General features: G+C 32.7%; 4 protein-coding genes across 6 annotated transcripts; 2 read left to right on the top strand and 2 right to left on the bottom strand.

Moving 5' to 3' along the window:
* The first annotated feature begins 511 nt into the window (after nucleotides 1–511).
* LeuRS-m (Leucyl-tRNA synthetase, mitochondrial) lies at nucleotides 512–5,646 on the top strand. The gene is made up of 6 exons (XM_090102803.1): nucleotides 512–762; nucleotides 1,085–1,534; nucleotides 1,621–2,962; nucleotides 3,051–3,292; nucleotides 4,982–5,218; nucleotides 5,356–5,646. Exons 1-6 carry the CDS (start codon nucleotides 679–681, stop codon nucleotides 5,590–5,592), a joined length of 2,592 nt encoding a protein of 863 aa, XP_089958929.1. The 5' UTR covers nucleotides 512–678; the 3' UTR covers nucleotides 5,593–5,646.
* A 4,357-nt stretch (nucleotides 5,647–10,003) lies between these two features.
* On the bottom strand, nucleotides 10,004–11,698 carry LOC149907752 (THAP domain-containing protein 6-like). Its single transcript, XM_090103473.1, has 3 exons — nucleotides 11,339–11,698; nucleotides 10,752–10,917; nucleotides 10,004–10,237 (listed from the first exon to the last, which is right to left on the bottom strand). The coding sequence occupies exons 1-3, from the start codon at nucleotides 11,407–11,409 to the stop codon at nucleotides 10,226–10,228; spliced, it is 249 nt and encodes an 82-aa protein (XP_089959599.1). The 5' UTR covers nucleotides 11,410–11,698; the 3' UTR covers nucleotides 10,004–10,225.
* Nucleotides 11,699–12,192: 494 nt separating this feature from the next.
* LOC149907751 (FUN14 domain-containing protein 1-like) lies at nucleotides 12,193–13,457 on the top strand. 2 transcript variants are annotated; one of them, XM_090102801.1, is made up of 4 exons: nucleotides 12,193–12,425; nucleotides 12,500–12,695; nucleotides 12,823–12,913; nucleotides 13,075–13,212. In XM_090102801.1, the coding sequence occupies exons 1-3, from the start codon at nucleotides 12,283–12,285 to the stop codon at nucleotides 12,901–12,903; spliced, it is 420 nt and encodes a 139-aa protein (XP_089958927.1). In that variant the 5' UTR covers nucleotides 12,193–12,282; the 3' UTR covers nucleotides 12,904–12,913; nucleotides 13,075–13,212. The 2 variants fall into 2 exon arrangements, with proteins under 2 accessions (XP_089958927.1, XP_089958926.1); XM_090102800.1 differs by lacking the exon at nucleotides 12,823–12,913 and having other exon boundaries at nucleotides 12,195–12,425; nucleotides 13,075–13,457.
* On the bottom strand, nucleotides 13,068–15,380 carry LOC149907750 (uncharacterized). Of its 2 annotated transcripts, none has more exons than XM_090102798.1 (5): nucleotides 14,951–15,380; nucleotides 14,674–14,852; nucleotides 14,155–14,280; nucleotides 13,942–14,037; nucleotides 13,068–13,790 (listed from the first exon to the last, which is right to left on the bottom strand). In XM_090102798.1, exons 1-5 carry the CDS (start codon nucleotides 15,044–15,046, stop codon nucleotides 13,586–13,588), a joined length of 702 nt encoding a protein of 233 aa, XP_089958924.1. In that variant the 5' UTR covers nucleotides 15,047–15,380; the 3' UTR covers nucleotides 13,068–13,585. The 2 variants fall into 2 exon arrangements, with proteins under 2 accessions (XP_089958924.1, XP_089958925.1); XM_090102799.1 differs by having other exon boundaries at nucleotides 13,942–14,019.
* Between the last annotated feature and the right edge of the window lie 249 nt (nucleotides 15,381–15,629).

Genomic DNA, 15,629 nt, shown 5'->3' with positions numbered 1-15,629 from the left:
TCCTAAGCACAGATCATTGGCAACCAGCCATAGAGTATAGTACAAGAAGCTTATATCTAATACACTGGAGATTTCCTAAGGGAGATTTCAGTATGAACATTAACTTGTAACAAGAAAATATGACGTTGAATGACGCCTGTATGTTTTTTTACCCCTTTCACACCAACTTGCCAAGTGTGAAAGGGATAAAAAACATACAGGCGTCATTGTGCTTGCGGTCAGCCGGACGGCTACCCGCAATGCGGTTACCACGCGGTTACCCGCATAGTGCGTATACGCTCAAAGACTTTAGACTTTGCAGTTTGCAGTGATAATGTGTCAATTTCGCCTTAAAATTAAATTGACATTGACATGTGACATTTATTCAATTGAGACGAGTTTCATTTTTCAAATCAAAATTGAAAATACAGAATGCAATCACTTTTCAAATTTCATTGCATTTATTATTTATATAGTAAATAATTGTTTAACAAATCTTTTACACTAAGTTTTAAATTATTTATATACAACCGTATTTCTTCCTCATAATATTCCTAAAAATAAGTAGAAAGTATATATTTAAGTTATAATTAACGAAAGAACTGTGCAATAATACCTCATGACACTTATTAAATAAATCGTTTGTGTCTATTCTAATACTTAAATTACTTGCTCTGCGTTTTAAAATATACGAGTAACATGATGAACAAATATTTAAGACATTGTAATAAATCCACATTTCATACAATTTTCTCTAGAAATAAAAGTTCCTTAGGATTATGGGTAAGATAAATCCATACTTAATATTATAAATGCGAAAGTAACTCTGTCTGTCTGTCTGTTACTCAATCACGCCTAAACCACTGAACCAATTTGCATGAAATTTGGTATAGAAATATTTTGATACCCGAGAAAGGACATAGGCTACTTTTTACCCCGGGACATAGGATAGGTTTTATCCCGGAAATCCTACGGGAACGGGAACTATGCGGGTTTTTCTTTGACTGCGCGGGCGAAGCCGCGGGCGGAAAGCTAGTAAAAAATAAACAAAAATGTATTTGATTGATTAGTAGGTATTATTTACTTATACTTTTTTCCCCAATAGGACAATAATATATCATCTGAAATAAAATTAAAAATCGAAAAGCACTGGTCACAAGATGTCCTTAAAAACGAAAGTATTAACAGTAATGACAGTTTCTATATACTTCCCATGTTTCCATATCCGTCGGGAAACTTACACATGGGTCATGTGAGAGTATATTCTATATCTGATACTATTGCAAGGTTTTATAAACTAAATGGAAAAAATGTAATTCATCCAATGGGATGGGATGCTTTTGGATTACCCGCTGAAAATGCTGCTATTGAACATAATATTCAACCTCATGTTTGGACAAAAACCAACATAGATTCTATGAAAAAGCAACTCGTAGACCTTGGCTGTAACTTTGACTGGAACCGAGAGTTATCAACATGTGACCCTAGCTACTATAAGTGGACTCAGTACATATTTTTAAAACTGTTTGAAAAGGGATTAGTATACCAAAGTAAGGTATTGTAAAAATGTTTATTTCACATATTATGTATTTAAAACCTACAAATTACCATATTTTTTATGCTGCTTCATTTTTTTTTCAGGCAAATGTTAACTGGGATCCTATTGATAAGACGGTATTAGCTGATGAACAAGTTGATGAAAATGGCTGTTCATGGAGATCAGGTGCAAAAGTTGAGAAAAAAGTACTCACTCAGTGGTTTATTAAAACCACACAGTTTGCTAAAGATCTATATGATGGTCTTGATAGTAACCTTTTAGAGAATTGGAGAGACATAATAAATTTACAAAAACATTGGATCGGCGAATGTAATGGCATAGTGATTACCTTACAAGTTAAAATAAAGGATGTAAATAGACCAATAGGGGTTTGGTCACCAGATCCCTACAAATTTCTCCATGCAGAATATTTAACCATAAGTAATGATAATGTTTTTATACAGGAATTGACACCTGATGAAAGAAACAGCTTATTATGTTACAATCCAATTACAGGCTGTGAGATTAAAGTTTATGTTACTGACAATGTCAACTATCCAGAAGGAAGAGATACATATTTAGTGTGTCCAACTCTTGACTCTGATGATAAAAAAATATCAGAATCTTTGAATATTCCACTTAAAAAAACTTTTAGTACAATAGACTATGAATCAGAGAACAAAAAGGTTGTTAAACTTGCTAAAAGTAAAAATTGTGGTGGTTACTTTGTGAGTTCAAAATTAAAGGATTGGTTGATATCTAGACAAAGGTATTGGGGAACACCTATACCAATTATTCATTGTAGAAAATGTGGTACTGTTCCTGTACCGTATGCTGAACTACCTGTGGAATTACCTAAAGAACATGTGAAAGGAAATAGTTTATCCAAAATAGACAGCTGGAAAAATTGTAAATGCCCTAAATGTGATGGTGATGCTTCTCGAGAAACAGATACTATGGACACATTTGTTGATTCCTCATGGTACTATTATAGATTTTTAGATAATTCAAATGAAAATTTACCATTTAGTCCAGAAAAATTAGAAGGAAAAACTCCTGTACACTGTTACATTGGTGGCAAGGAACATGCTGTTCTACATTTATATTATGCTAGATTTATGAGTTACTTTTTACATTCACTGGGATGGACCCCAATGAATGAACCATTTAAAAAACTTTTAGTGCAAGGAATGGTAATGGGACAGTCATATAAAATTAAATCATCGGGTAAATATATATCACCAGAAAATGTTGAAAAGATAGGCAAAAAATATGTAGAAAAACATACAGGAGAAGCAGTCTCTGTACAATGGGAAAAAATGAGTAAATCTAAGTATAATGGGGTTAATCCCTTGACATTATTATCAACATATGGCTGTGATACGACTCGACTGCTTATACTAGCAGATGTTCCTCCTGCTACAGCAAGACGTTGGTCTGATGCAAGTAAAAACAATTTTGTATAAATTTTTCATGTGTGATCATTGATTTACTACTGTCTATTAAATTGTATACCTATATCTTTTTTTTTCAGCATTACCAGGTGTCTTAAATTGGCAACATAGGCTATGGATAACAATGAGAGAATTTTTGGCTCATAGAAATAATATAAACATGGACAATAATAATCTGTCAACTGAGACTTTCAATGAATTTGAGGAAAAAATTAATAAGGCCAGAAACTATTTTACTGCAACATCAACTTACCATTTTAAGTATACTCAGAAATTAAGTGTGGGAATCTCACAGTTACAGAGTTTAACAAATGTGTTGAGGGTAAGTAATCTATACTAATATTATAAAGCTGAAGAGTTATTGTAGTTGAACAGTTTGAATGCGCTAATCTCAGGAACTACTGGTCCAATTTGAAAATTTTTAATGTTAGATAGCCCATTTATCGAGGAAGGCTATAGGCTATATCATCACGCTAAGACCAACAGGAGCGGAGCAATGCGGGAGAATCCCCGTGGCTCAGCTAGTTTATACATAATAGAGAACATGCAGAAAAAATAATGTGATGACCTCCTGTTTTCTAAGTTGTATTAATTTCAAAAATTATATTATTTTTGTAAGGATATTTGACACTGATCTCATAAATAGCTGGAACGATTTTTATTTTTTGCGAAGAATTTTCGCTACACCATGTTGCGACCGGGCCACGCCATGTCCGTGCGACGCGACGCGGACGACCGGCGGCACGTTCTTGATTATTATATTTTTTTTGTGGGGAGTGATTTGTGCCTGACTGTGTCTCGGACTGGGCACGACGCGACGTTTTAATTTTTTTTTTTTTTTTATTTTTCTTTTGTTTCATCTGCAATCAGCGGTTTTCGCTATAAGCGGATGTGTTGTCAGGCAAAGTTTGGCATGTAGAGCGAGCCCTCCAGTGAGGACAACTGCTCTTCAAGTAAAAAAGCTAGATTACATCTTTTCTTTTAAGACGTTTGTGGTAGGACCTTTTTATCAGTTGGCTAGCTAATTTGTTGGGATGTTTCTCCAGTCTGGCTACATAAGATTTTGTATGCGTGTTAATTTCATCTTTTATGGAGCATATGTTAGTGTGGCTTTGAATTTCAGCATTAGTAGTAAACCAGGGGGCATTGCTGAGAGTTCGCAGTATAGTATTTTGCTGTCGTTGCAGTAGCGAGATCGATGAATTACTGGCACTACCCCATAGTTGAATGCCGTATGTCCATATAGGTTTAATTACACTTTTGTATATCAGTAGTTTGTTGTCCAGTGACAGGCGACTTTTCCGGCCCAGTATCCAGTACAAGCTGCGGTAGCGAATGTTTATTTCTTCTCTTTTTGCTTTGATGTGGTGGTTCCAGGTCAAACGTCGATCCAAGTGTAGCCCGAGGTAGCGAACTCTGTCAGTGTGTGGTAGTGTAGAATCTTTAAGCTTTACAGGCGGGCAATCTTCTTTTCGAAGCGTAAAGGTGACGTGTACCGATTTTGAGGAGCTCGCTTTAATTTTCCACCTCTCCATCCAGTCCGTGATCGCGTTGAGACCTTTTTGTAAATTTTTTGATGCAATTGCCGGATCCTTACTACTTGCTAGTATTGCTGTGTCATCAGCGAATGTTGCTGTAGTAACGTTTTCAGTAAGCGGTAAGTCAGCTGTAAAAAGTGTGTATAGTACTGGTCCAAGCACTGAACCTTGTGGCACACCTGCTCTGATGTTGTAGATGTTTGATGTCTTTCCACTTTCCAGAATTTGAAAGCGACGTTCACTAAGATAGGATTTTATAAGTGGATAAAAGCTGTGAGGTGCCTTAATTTGTATAGCAAAGCGACGTTTTAATGTCGACGGATATTGTTTCCGACTCCGGCACGGTGTAGAATGATTTAAACTTTTCCATACAAATGAACAAAAGCGCGGGGAAAGGTTTATTCCAAAGGTTTATTCAAAGATAATTAATAGTGAGTGTTCTTAGACATTATATATTTAATTATTTTTTTCAGAATAATGTGCCTGGCGATGTAATAGCAAAAAGCAAAGAGTTTGAATTGGCATTAGCATCACTCATAATAATGCTATCCCCGGTTACACCTCATTTTTGTTCAGAACTCTGGGCAGGTTTTAAAAGTGCTCCAAACAGAGTTTTAGAAAACACACACTTAATTATGTGGGACAGAGATGTTTTATCACAGAAGTGGCCCGCTGTGGATCATGATTTTGAATTATCATTCCAATGTAAAGTATGTATCAAGGTTAAGAAAATTGTCAATTTACCATAATTAAAAATATATTATATAATTTTGCATGCAAGTCAATGCAATCTTTGCATGTAAATGAATATAACTACCTACTTCTAACTTTAATTCTTAATTTATAGGTTGATGGAGCTCCACTTTGTGACCTCAAAATAGTGGCTTCTGAACTACCTAATTTAACTGAAGAAAAAGCTATTGATATGGTACTAAGAGACCAGGGTGTTATAAAGAGAACTAAAAGGGGTATTCAACGGTTTCAATATGAGTTATATCCTGATTGTCGTGCGATATTAAATATATTTACAAATCAAAGTGTACAGAAACCAGAACGTGACGAAAAAATTAGTAAGGAAATGTAAAGATGTGAAATAATGTTTTAATTTAAATAATTGAAAAGTAAATAAAAAGAATAACATCCATGAACATTTTCTTTTTGTTGGTATCGTAGGTAGGGTAGAAGCCTTTAAAAATAATAAAAAGTGAAAAAAAAATAATAGTAGGAAGATACATGGATGAAACCAAGAAGCTTATATCTAATACACTGGAGATTGCACTATGACTTGTAACAAGAAAATATGACCATGACGTCAGTGTTGTTTTTGTCTCTTTCTGTGGAGTCACCACGCTGGTTTGTATATTCAGGATTTTTTGAAATAGAAAAAACTAAAAATCATGGTCTATAAATAATAACGACAAATATTTTTAACAGTATTTATATTATAATACTAGCTTCCGCCCGCGACTCCGTCCGCGCGGAAAAATTAAGATTTATTTATTTCTACGTATTTTTCCGGGATAAAAAGTATCCTATTTTATGCCCAGGATAATAAGGTATAATTATACCAAGTTTCATCGAAATCGAACCGTTAGTTTTTACGTGATGCCTTCACATACAGACAGACAGACAGACATACAGACAAATTTTTTTTAAATCACATATTTGGGTTTGGTATCGATCCAGTAACACCCCCTGCTATTTATTTTTTCAATATTTTCAATGTACAGAATTGACCCTTCTACAGATTTATTATATGTATAGATTACTGGTCATACTTTATAGGTAGGTACATACAATTTTAATTGGTATAGAATGATAGTTTTAAATAACTTTTGGCTACAAAGCTTGGATATGAACCAATATATAGCATTAACATCCTTTGTAAATACAGGAAAGTTGTGTTTTGCATCAGCTGATGCTGTTTACCAAATTGTAAGCTACTCCGCTTCTTTTTAAACGCGTTGCTTCGACGGGTCAATTTCAAGCCAAAATCATCAAAGAAAAACTGTTTCCTTTCATTTTTATAATATTCCCCTCCTTTTCTATTGGGTTTCATCCTACTATAATTTTTTTGGTTTTAAAAATTATCGACCATGGTCTATTGTTTAATTTTTTCATTGTTATACAAGTTACAAATGCCATTGTTACAATATCATGTGATAAGTGTAAAATCTATATAAAATATGAATGAGTTACAAATGTTCCGGCGGGAATATCAGTATAAAAAATAGTCCTAAGTTACTCCTTAAAATATCAGCTATCTGTCAGTAAAAGTCCCGTCAGAATAGGTAAAGCCGTTTCAGAGATTAGCTGAAACAAACGGACATCGCCACGTGTGTTTTCATACTAAATCTTAGATCATTAAGTAATGGATAACACTCGCAGGCGTTTCCCCTTTTGCCGAGGTATAAGATTATTCGAATCGAAAAATCTTATGCTTTCATAAAAACTACTTGCGTAATCGATTACAAACACTCTGCGTATTCGTAAAACATCGAAAGGACGTCTGCGAGTGCTCCGCTAAAAATGCCGTTTTGCACTGTCAAGACTTGCAGAAGCAATTCAAACATGTCGAATATTAAAAAAGATGGAATAACCTTTCATTTGTGTATATTTTTTTATTTTTTTAACGTACATTTCTAATTAAATGCAATTTCTAATAATCGTCGATGTATCGTTTAGCGATATGATCAAGACAAATAATCGAGTCATGTTTACTCGATCATTGATGCGGCCCCACGAGACAGGAGACTATCATGGAAAGAAAATATACAAATTTAATCATTATAAACTAAAAGATAAAGTTGAATTTAAAACGCGATAATGAACCGCATTCCTTACGAGACTATCTTTTAAAGAAATACAAATTTAATCTTTATAATCTAAGTTATAAAGTTGAATTTAGAACGCGATATTGAACCGCACTCCCCACGAGACAACTTGGAATGAAATACAAATTAAATCTTTATGAACTTAGGGATAGAGTTAAATTTAAAAACTCGTCGCATAAAAGGTCGTAAATTTTTACGACTTTCGTGATACAAATTATTTTTGTGAATGTGTGATTGTGTTTCAATAGTGTGAGTTACCCTCCCCGCACCAAAATCAGCAGAAAGTTTAGTTAGAACATTTGCCAGCGTACTCCATCCATTACATATTGATCTAAGTACTAAATGATATATAGGTAAACCAGAATCTGATGGCAATTAGGGAAATCAAAATTTTGAGTGTGCAACCCTAGGGAAAATGGACTGAACGATCTTGATACTGCTTATTTTTTAGTTTGTTCTCAATATCATTAGTCACATTACATAAGTGGACAATACTGTACTCGTATTCATAAAGAAAGCTTGAAACTTATAAGCGCTTATAAGCGCTTATCGGCGCTTATAAGCGCTGGTAACCCGCGCAGGAAAATATATGAACATGCGCTTATAAGCGCTGATCGGCGCCGACAAGTTTGTTGAAACTTGTTGGAACTTGTCGGCGCCGATCAGCGCTTATAAGCGCATGTTCATATATTTTCCTGCGCGGGTTACCAGCGCTTATAAGCGCCGATAAGCGCTTATAAGCGCTTATAAGTTTCAAGCTTTCTTTCTGAATACGCCCAATAATGAGATATCCACTTAATATTATGTGGGTACGTACATACTTACATGTAAAATAGGGCGTATTCAGAAAGAAAGCTTGAAACTTATAAGCGCTTATAAGCGCTTATAAGTTTCAAGCTTTCTTTCTGAATACGCCCATATACATATTACTTTTATACAGGTAATACATATTATTATTTACACAATATACCTATATTTGTATGTTCATTATCATTATGCCATGTAAAAATATCGATGTTATATCGATAGAAAACTAGACTGCTTATAATTTTTTATAAAATAAAATAAAAATAAAATAAAACAACACAAAACAACAAACAAAAATGTTTATTTTCGTAAGTATAAACAGATACACACATTATAAAATTGACTTGGACAGCTTGGACTTGACGAATAGCCGTATTGGAAACTCCTGTAATAAGTTTTCATAAAATTATGTTGTAATCAACAAACAATACTATAGTTACCTACTTATAATATTTTTAATTTAAAGTATCAAAACGGGTAAGTCCAATTTACCAATAAGATCTTAAAAATTGAAAATTGTGATGTGTTTGAACCTTCTTCATCGAATGTTTTTCTGTACACATTATAAACAACACCTCTTGCTTGTGATCGCAGCGGCTTTTTCGACATTTTCGAAGATTTTTTAGACAAAATCCTAAAATTTATTTATCAACTGCAAAAAAGACAAATAATTTGACAACCAATTTGATAGGTGTCAAATAAGTTGCCACATGAAAATCTTTTATTTCTTAAATATAAATATGCCATCAGATTCTGGTAGACCTATAATTATGACATTATAGCACTTCTATTTGTTTTTACTGTTTTGTGGTTCCTAACTTCCTACCTTCGCCGAGCGTAGACGGAGAATCCAATAGACACCGGCAATGCGTGTCGCAGAAAGGGATAGAAAAGATTACGTCACAATATTTAGGGTTACCGTATGAGGGAAAATTTACCCCACAATTTGTAAGATACAAATCTCTCAATATCATTATTCACATAAGTGGATAATAATGAGATATCCACATAATGATATTATGTAGATACATACTTACATTTCTATACTTAATATTATAAAGAGGAAAGGTTTGTAATTATGTATGTATGTATGGTTTTCACGCATAAACTACTGGACCGATTTCAAAAATTCTTTCACCATTAGAAAGCTGCATCTTCACTGAGCAACATAGGCTATATTGCATTTTCAAAAAAATTAGAGATCCTTACCAAAAATGCAATAATGTATCCTTAATAAAAATTCTGTCATCGCGTGCGCTGCGGAATCTATTGAAGATAGAACAAAAAAATGTTCTACGGTATTATAGAATGGATCAATATCTACAAGAAAGTCCGCGATATTCCATTCAAAAGATATAACGAATTTTTAAAAGTGTCAATTTACAGAAAATAGTAGGTATACTGTATAATTCAATGAGGAGGCGTAGTACGGGACGGGGTGAAGGTGAGTAGGGAAGGGATATTCGCAGGAACTACTTTGATTCCGATTTGAAAAATTCTTTCAGTGTTAGATAGCCCATTGATCGAGGAAGGCTATATTGTACCGTAACACTAAGACCAACAGGAGTGGAGACACGCGGGTGAAACCGCGGAGCGCAGCTAGTATATAATAAACATATTACTTTTAGATGGGTAATACATATTATGTATTTACACATACCTATGTATTATATAATATGTACATATATCATTATCATAATCCCATATGAAAATGTGTATGTAATGATAATGTAGATGAAAACTCGATTGTTTATTATTTTTTATAAAATAAAATAAATAAAATAATGTTTATTTTCGTAAATTAACAGATACACACTTTAATTATATTGACCAACCCGCGAAGGCGCAAAAAAAACGAAATTTACTTAATAATAATTTATTGTAATAAAAAAATTACATTTAAATTATCTCTAACTTAATTAACTACGTCCCTCCGGTTCAATGTTGGAACCAAGAGCGTCCATTGACTTCGGCGGGGCAGCGTTGCGGTGGTGGTGATTGCCGTAATACTTTCTGGAACCGCAGGTGTGCGCGATGTCGCAATCGTTACTGGGTACAAGTCCTTACTGGGTGGCCTTATGCATCTTCCTATAATCAATGCGTGTTATATGTACTTAACAAAAAGTTAACAAAAAACTAGAAATTTCTAAGAAAAAAATTTTTCAAGTTAATAAAATACTAGAAATTTCTAGTTTTTTGTTCAAGTTACTTAACTTGAAAAAATATTATAAACAAAGTATTAACATTTTTTAAACTTTTATGGCGCGATCTTGTTAAGTATATTTATATGAAGGGCTCCAAAAAGTGAAATATTTTACCGACAATTATTTAAACATTTTTTTTAATGAGCAATAAGGACGGAAGTTCAAAAAAATTTCGTTAGTTAACATTTGTCTATAAATGTAAAATAATATATATATATATAAATATATATATATATATATATATATATAATAAAATAATATAATAATAAAATGTCTATAAAAGTAATAAAATGCACAAAATAATGTTTTTCTACAGGTGATTAAATTTTAAAAACATAAAACATAATATAAAAGTTGAGACTTTAAATGATAAGATTAATATGCCACTAAATATTTACCAGAATAGGTACAGCATAAGGATATAGCATTGTAAGTTTTTTCTTTTGGATCAACATTTTTTTCTCAAAATGGTTGCTGCAAATTTTTGATGACGGTTTTGGTTTCCAAGCTGTTCGTCCTGTAGCTACAATCCAAATTTTTCGTAAATTATCCGGTCCAGGAAAACTGGAAAAAGCCATTGAATATTTCAGATATTTAATTAAATACACACTGCAGAATATATATTATTACTAGCGGTCCGCCCCGGCTTCGCCCGTGGTACCTACATGTTTTTAACTATCCTATCTCTCAAGTTGGACCGAACTGCATATGGTGTGCGAATTTTATTATAATCGGTTAAGTGGTTTAGGAGTCCATTGAGGACAAACATTGTGACACGAGATTTATATATATTAAGATTTCCCATAATAGTGGGTAACAATTTGTAGAAAAGTTGGCAACACAAAATTTTTTAGGTTAAAATTTATAATTGTTATTTTTGTGGTTTTTAAACAATGTATTCAAGTCAACAGCACGTGATACACAATATATTAACACGCTAAAGTATCATGAAGGCCTATTAACTGATAAAGAGTTGTATACTTACGAGTGAAAAGACAATCCAGGCATTTTCGTTCCACTATCACTTTTACACCCTTTAACACTACACCGCACCATGGTATTATTTTATAAGGTATTAACGGTAAGTTTAAATTATGCAAAACCAAACACAATGAATTACTTCTAACTTATAACATGTAAAAACTATATTTTTAGGGAAGACGATAGTTAGCTGTCAAACTTTGTTTAGCAAAGTAGGTTTCTTTTCTTGAAAAAAGTGGCACGCTGGGTGAAACAAAAAATTTTATCGTTCTCTCTCATTTCTTTACACAACACCGGCATAAGTTGCTCTTTTTCTTGTGTGAATGCGACATAAGATATCAATTTGTCTATTGGTTTCTCTGTCTACGTTCGCCGAGAGACTTTTTTCATGGCGATTATTCTATCTATAACACGAGACAAAAAAGACTTGCTTTGACATTTCTCTTCATTTTGACTTTAGTAGAGTGCGTTTCACGAAAGAGTTCCCCTGCCGTTATGTTGGCTTACCTGACTGTCAAAAACGAAAATATTTTTTTTTGAATCAAAAATGACAGAGAAAATATTCTCCTTTCTAGGCAGCCGACCCCGTAAGATACGGGATAAGGCTAGGAAGAAAGGAGAATATTTTCTCTGTCATTTTTGATTAAAAAAAAATATTTTCGTTTTTGACAGTCAGGTATGCCAACATAACGGCAGGGGAACTCTTTCGTGAAACGCATTCTAGCTCAGAGCAATAATGAGCATTCTAGTATCTACCAACTACAGAAAGTACCAACATATAAATTCTATTTTCATTTGATTCGTGATTCGTGAATCGAGATTCTTCTGTCTACTCTTCACTTCAACAGTTCAACTTCATTCAATCGATAACACTGTGACTAGGTAGTTAGGTACGGTGCGGCTTTTAACTACTAAGTGCTACTTGTATTGGAACACAAAATATATAAAATGGCTAAACCCAAGACTGAAGATGCATCAGAGGATGCTAAAAAGATCGTAGATGATGCAAAAAACTTCATTGAAAAAGCAATTGCTGACATTGGAAAAACTTCAGCGACGAAACAGCTAATTTTAGGAACTGCGTCAGGATGGTAAGTTATCATTGACTCATTGCATTCTTTGTTTACTTTTGGAATTAATCATGTTTATAACATCGTATTAACAGGATTACAGGTTTCATTACTATGAAAATAGGAAAGATTGCCGCAGTTGGTTTAGGAGGCGGTGTTATATTGTTACACATTGCCAGTCAAAAAGGATTTATCGATATTAACTGGGATAAAATTAATAAGAAAGTGGACAAAATTACTGATAAAATAGAGAAAGAGGCTACAGGAAAATCACCCGATTGGATGGAAAAAGTAAGATTAGATGACAAAAATATAAAACTTCAAAAAAATATTTTGAAGAAATTGTTTATACTTGACTGCCACTATAATTCTCTCAGTTTTAGAGTTTTTAAATATATTGGAAACATTTTTGTTACAGGTGTTATTATTTGCCAAAGATAATTCATATTATTCAACAGGCTTTGCAGGAGGTTTCTTTTTTGGAATTGCTACTTCATGATTTTTTTGTTGTAAGTGAATCAGCTTAAGCTGTTAACTGAAGCAGTCAAGTATAAAATAAATAATTTTATTTTATATCACTTTTTTATATTTTATAATTGCCAATAATACTTTAAATAAACTTTTTCCAAGAACTTATATTTTAAATTTAAACTATTATGTTACTTTTTAGGTTGAGAGGTTTGTGGACCGAAAACTTGATAAAGCTGAGGAATTAATAAAGAAAAAAGAGAAAAAAGCCAAACACTGGTATAATAATTTTATTGGTGATGACCAGTACCGTGCAACCGAATCACATGTATTTTTAGCTTCCTTTGCAGCTGGTATGGCAGTAGGTTTGCTTTGTGGCCAATAATTTTTCTCACATTATTGTAAAATTACCACTAAACATTATAGGTATTTAAGACATTTATGTTCTCATAATATTAATTTAGATTTAGTCTTAACTTAGTGATTGAATAACAGTTATTAAATTATTGATATGATTTATAAATTATTATTCCATTTAGTTACCTTGTTCCAATAAGGATATTTAAAATAAATTACTCTATCAAATTATTGATTTTTATTTATTTACATCCAATAAACTCAAACTTAAACATCCAGACTGCATTTAGAAGTGCTTTTGAATCATGAAAATATATAAAAGGTTTCAATATTTCTGAAAAATAACTATTATTTATTTATGTATCATGTATACTTTTATACTGTTTATAAAGTTCTTCAGTTGAAAGATTTTCTAAATAATTTGTATATTCCATAAGGTAAAGTCTTTTAATACGAGTTGCAGCAGTAGAATATTTTTTCTTATGATTTTCTGTTAAGCTCCTCCATGGGTCTAGATCTTCAGTATTTTTATTAATTATATAATAGAGCTCCTCTGTAGTTCTGGAAAATTACAAAAATGAGTATCAATATCTGTCCCTTTCCTGGGTAGTTTTTATTGCTAAAAAGATTTGATTTTGATGCTTTAAGAATAAACCAGTGGGCTGGACAGAACTTGTAAAAAATACATTTAACATAACCTTAAAACACATACCTGAATTGGGGTGGACTTGGTTTAACAATTGATGCATTGGGAAGTTGTGATTGATTTGTTTCTTCCTCTTGGTGTGTACTATTTGATTCAATTATTCTATAGAAAAAAAACGAATGGATTATCATTACATTATATTAATAATTTAAATTGCTTCAAATAATATGTATTGGAACTTTTTTAACACAGATTTGAATAAGATTAATAAGAACTTACTGTTCCTGATGATCTGGTGAACATATACTTTGGTTATTTATATTAAAACTCTGGTCATTTTCAATTTCTGAGTGTTCCAATGTGATATTGCATACATCTTCTAAAGAGTGTGTCCTGCTAATGTCACTGTAACATTATTAGGTGAATTACAATAATTGAGATTTGTATATTATGTTTTAATATTATTCTTATGGTAAAAGGAAAAGGCTATGAATTCAGATTTCCATCATTTTTGGGAGTGGGTAAAATATATTGAAAATTTAAAATCTACCATAATATGTACCATATACCATACCATACCATAATATGTATCATCACAGACTAATAATAATATTCTACGTATACAAGTATTATCCATTGGGCAATTTCGGAGGTGACATAGACATATCTTTTTATCGTAGTGATGAAAAATCTTATTCTCTAGACCACATCTTAGTTTCATCAGGTGAGATTGTAGTCAAGTGCTTCTTTTATGTTGATAATCCAAACTTTGAATCAATTTAAAACTTCTGAACTTACCCTGTACTGGATCCTTTTGCTTGACTTTTATTTGAAAATGGTATGGTGTTCCGCAATTTATCAGCAAACCGTTTCCGTAATTTTAGATAGCAATTTTCATACTTCATTGTTATTATTTTTCGCTTGGAAGCACTCAGATTTAACCACGATCTTGTGGCTTCTGATACCAAACTTTTATACTAAAATAAAATTGTATTATTCGTAAATAATTGAAAAAAAAAGGAATAAATAGGTATGTATCTAATCTATTATGTTCGATACATAAGTCCTTACTTACTTTGCTTTTATTCGTATCGATTTTTCTTTTTTTGCAGTAAATTTGCACATAATAACTTAAAACTGATGTAGGCAACTTATTGTTTTCTTCATTCATTTTATATTTTTATTATTTCTTAACTATTGATGATTATAGATCCTGAGACATGATTAGGTATTTGGGTATTTTAAATTTATAAATTTTTCATTTTCATTTGGAGTAGATGGCGATTGTGGTCGGGTCTCTTGTCTGGTCTGCATAAACTTTTAGGTTGTTTTCATAGAGTAAAGTAATATGTGGTAATATTAAGGTTGTTTTGTTTGGTTCACGTTTGTTAGCTTGTATTCTAGTAGCACAGAGCAAGTAGGTATGTCTAGTAGCTGTTTTGTTGACAAATATTTTCTATTGAAAAAGAGGAAAAAGGGCGCGCTAAACACAGCTTAGAGCGTTTTCACATTATCCGATCCGATATCGGATATCGGAAGCCGATAGCCGATATCCGATATCGGAGGGAAGTAAAATGTATGAAATATGTGCCTGTCTTTCACATTGTCCGGTCCGATATCGGATATCGGAGCCGACACCGATATTCCCAGTGGCTATCGGACGATAATGTTCAGTGTTGCCAACTCAATTTTCGAAAAGGCAGTATACCAACAGCAAAAAAGCACTAGTTTGTGTATTTTCAGTCTTATGGGGC

Source organism: Colias eurytheme, chromosome 6 (genome assembly GCF_061535395.1).
Source record: "Colias eurytheme isolate Ceu_HAF_F1 chromosome 6, ilColEury1 Martin Lab GWU primary, whole genome shotgun sequence".
In the NCBI taxonomy this organism is placed as follows: domain Eukaryota; kingdom Metazoa; phylum Arthropoda; class Insecta; order Lepidoptera; family Pieridae; genus Colias; species Colias eurytheme.
Note: the sequence above shows the minus strand (reverse complement) of the source record. Positions and strands in the feature narration are given on the sequence as shown.

Excerpts from the sequence above, each read along its gene's own strand:
- LOC149907751 (XM_090102800.1), top strand. The coding sequence starts at position 12,283 with ATGGCTAAACCCAAGACTGAAGATGCATCAGAGGATGCTAAAAAGATC. Across the intron at positions 12,426-12,499 it reads TTAGGAACTGCGTCAGGATG|GATTACAGGTTTCATTACTA; the intron begins GTAAGTTATCAT and ends TCGTATTAACAG. Across the intron at positions 12,696-13,074 it reads CACCCGATTGGATGGAAAAA|GTTGAGAGGTTTGTGGACCG; the intron begins GTAAGATTAGAT and ends GTTACTTTTTAG.
- LOC149907752 (XM_090103473.1), bottom strand. The coding sequence starts at position 11,409 with ATGGTGCGGTGTAGTGTTAAAGGGTGTAAAAGTGATAGTGGAACGAAA. Across the intron at positions 10,918-11,338 it reads CCTGGATTGTCTTTTCACTC|TTTTCCTGGACCGGATAATT; the intron begins GTAAGTATACAA and ends GGCTTTTTCCAG.
- LOC149907750 (XM_090102798.1), bottom strand. The coding sequence starts at position 15,046 with ATGAATGAAGAAAACAATAAGTTGCCTACATCAGTTTTAAGTTATTAT. Across the intron at positions 14,853-14,950 it reads TCGATACGAATAAAAGCAAA|TATAAAAGTTTGGTATCAGA; the intron begins GTAAGTAAGGAC and ends ATTTTATTTTAG. Across the intron at positions 13,791-13,941 it reads CCAAGTCCACCCCAATTCAG|AACTACAGAGGAGCTCTATT; the intron begins GTATGTGTTTTA and ends GTAATTTTCCAG.
- LeuRS-m (XM_090102803.1), top strand. The coding sequence starts at position 679 with ATGATGAACAAATATTTAAGACATTGTAATAAATCCACATTTCATACA. Across the intron at positions 2,963-3,050 it reads AAGACGTTGGTCTGATGCAA|CATTACCAGGTGTCTTAAAT; the intron begins GTAAAAACAATT and ends TTTTTTTTTCAG. Across the intron at positions 5,219-5,355 it reads AATTATCATTCCAATGTAAA|GTTGATGGAGCTCCACTTTG; the intron begins GTATGTATCAAG and ends CTTAATTTATAG.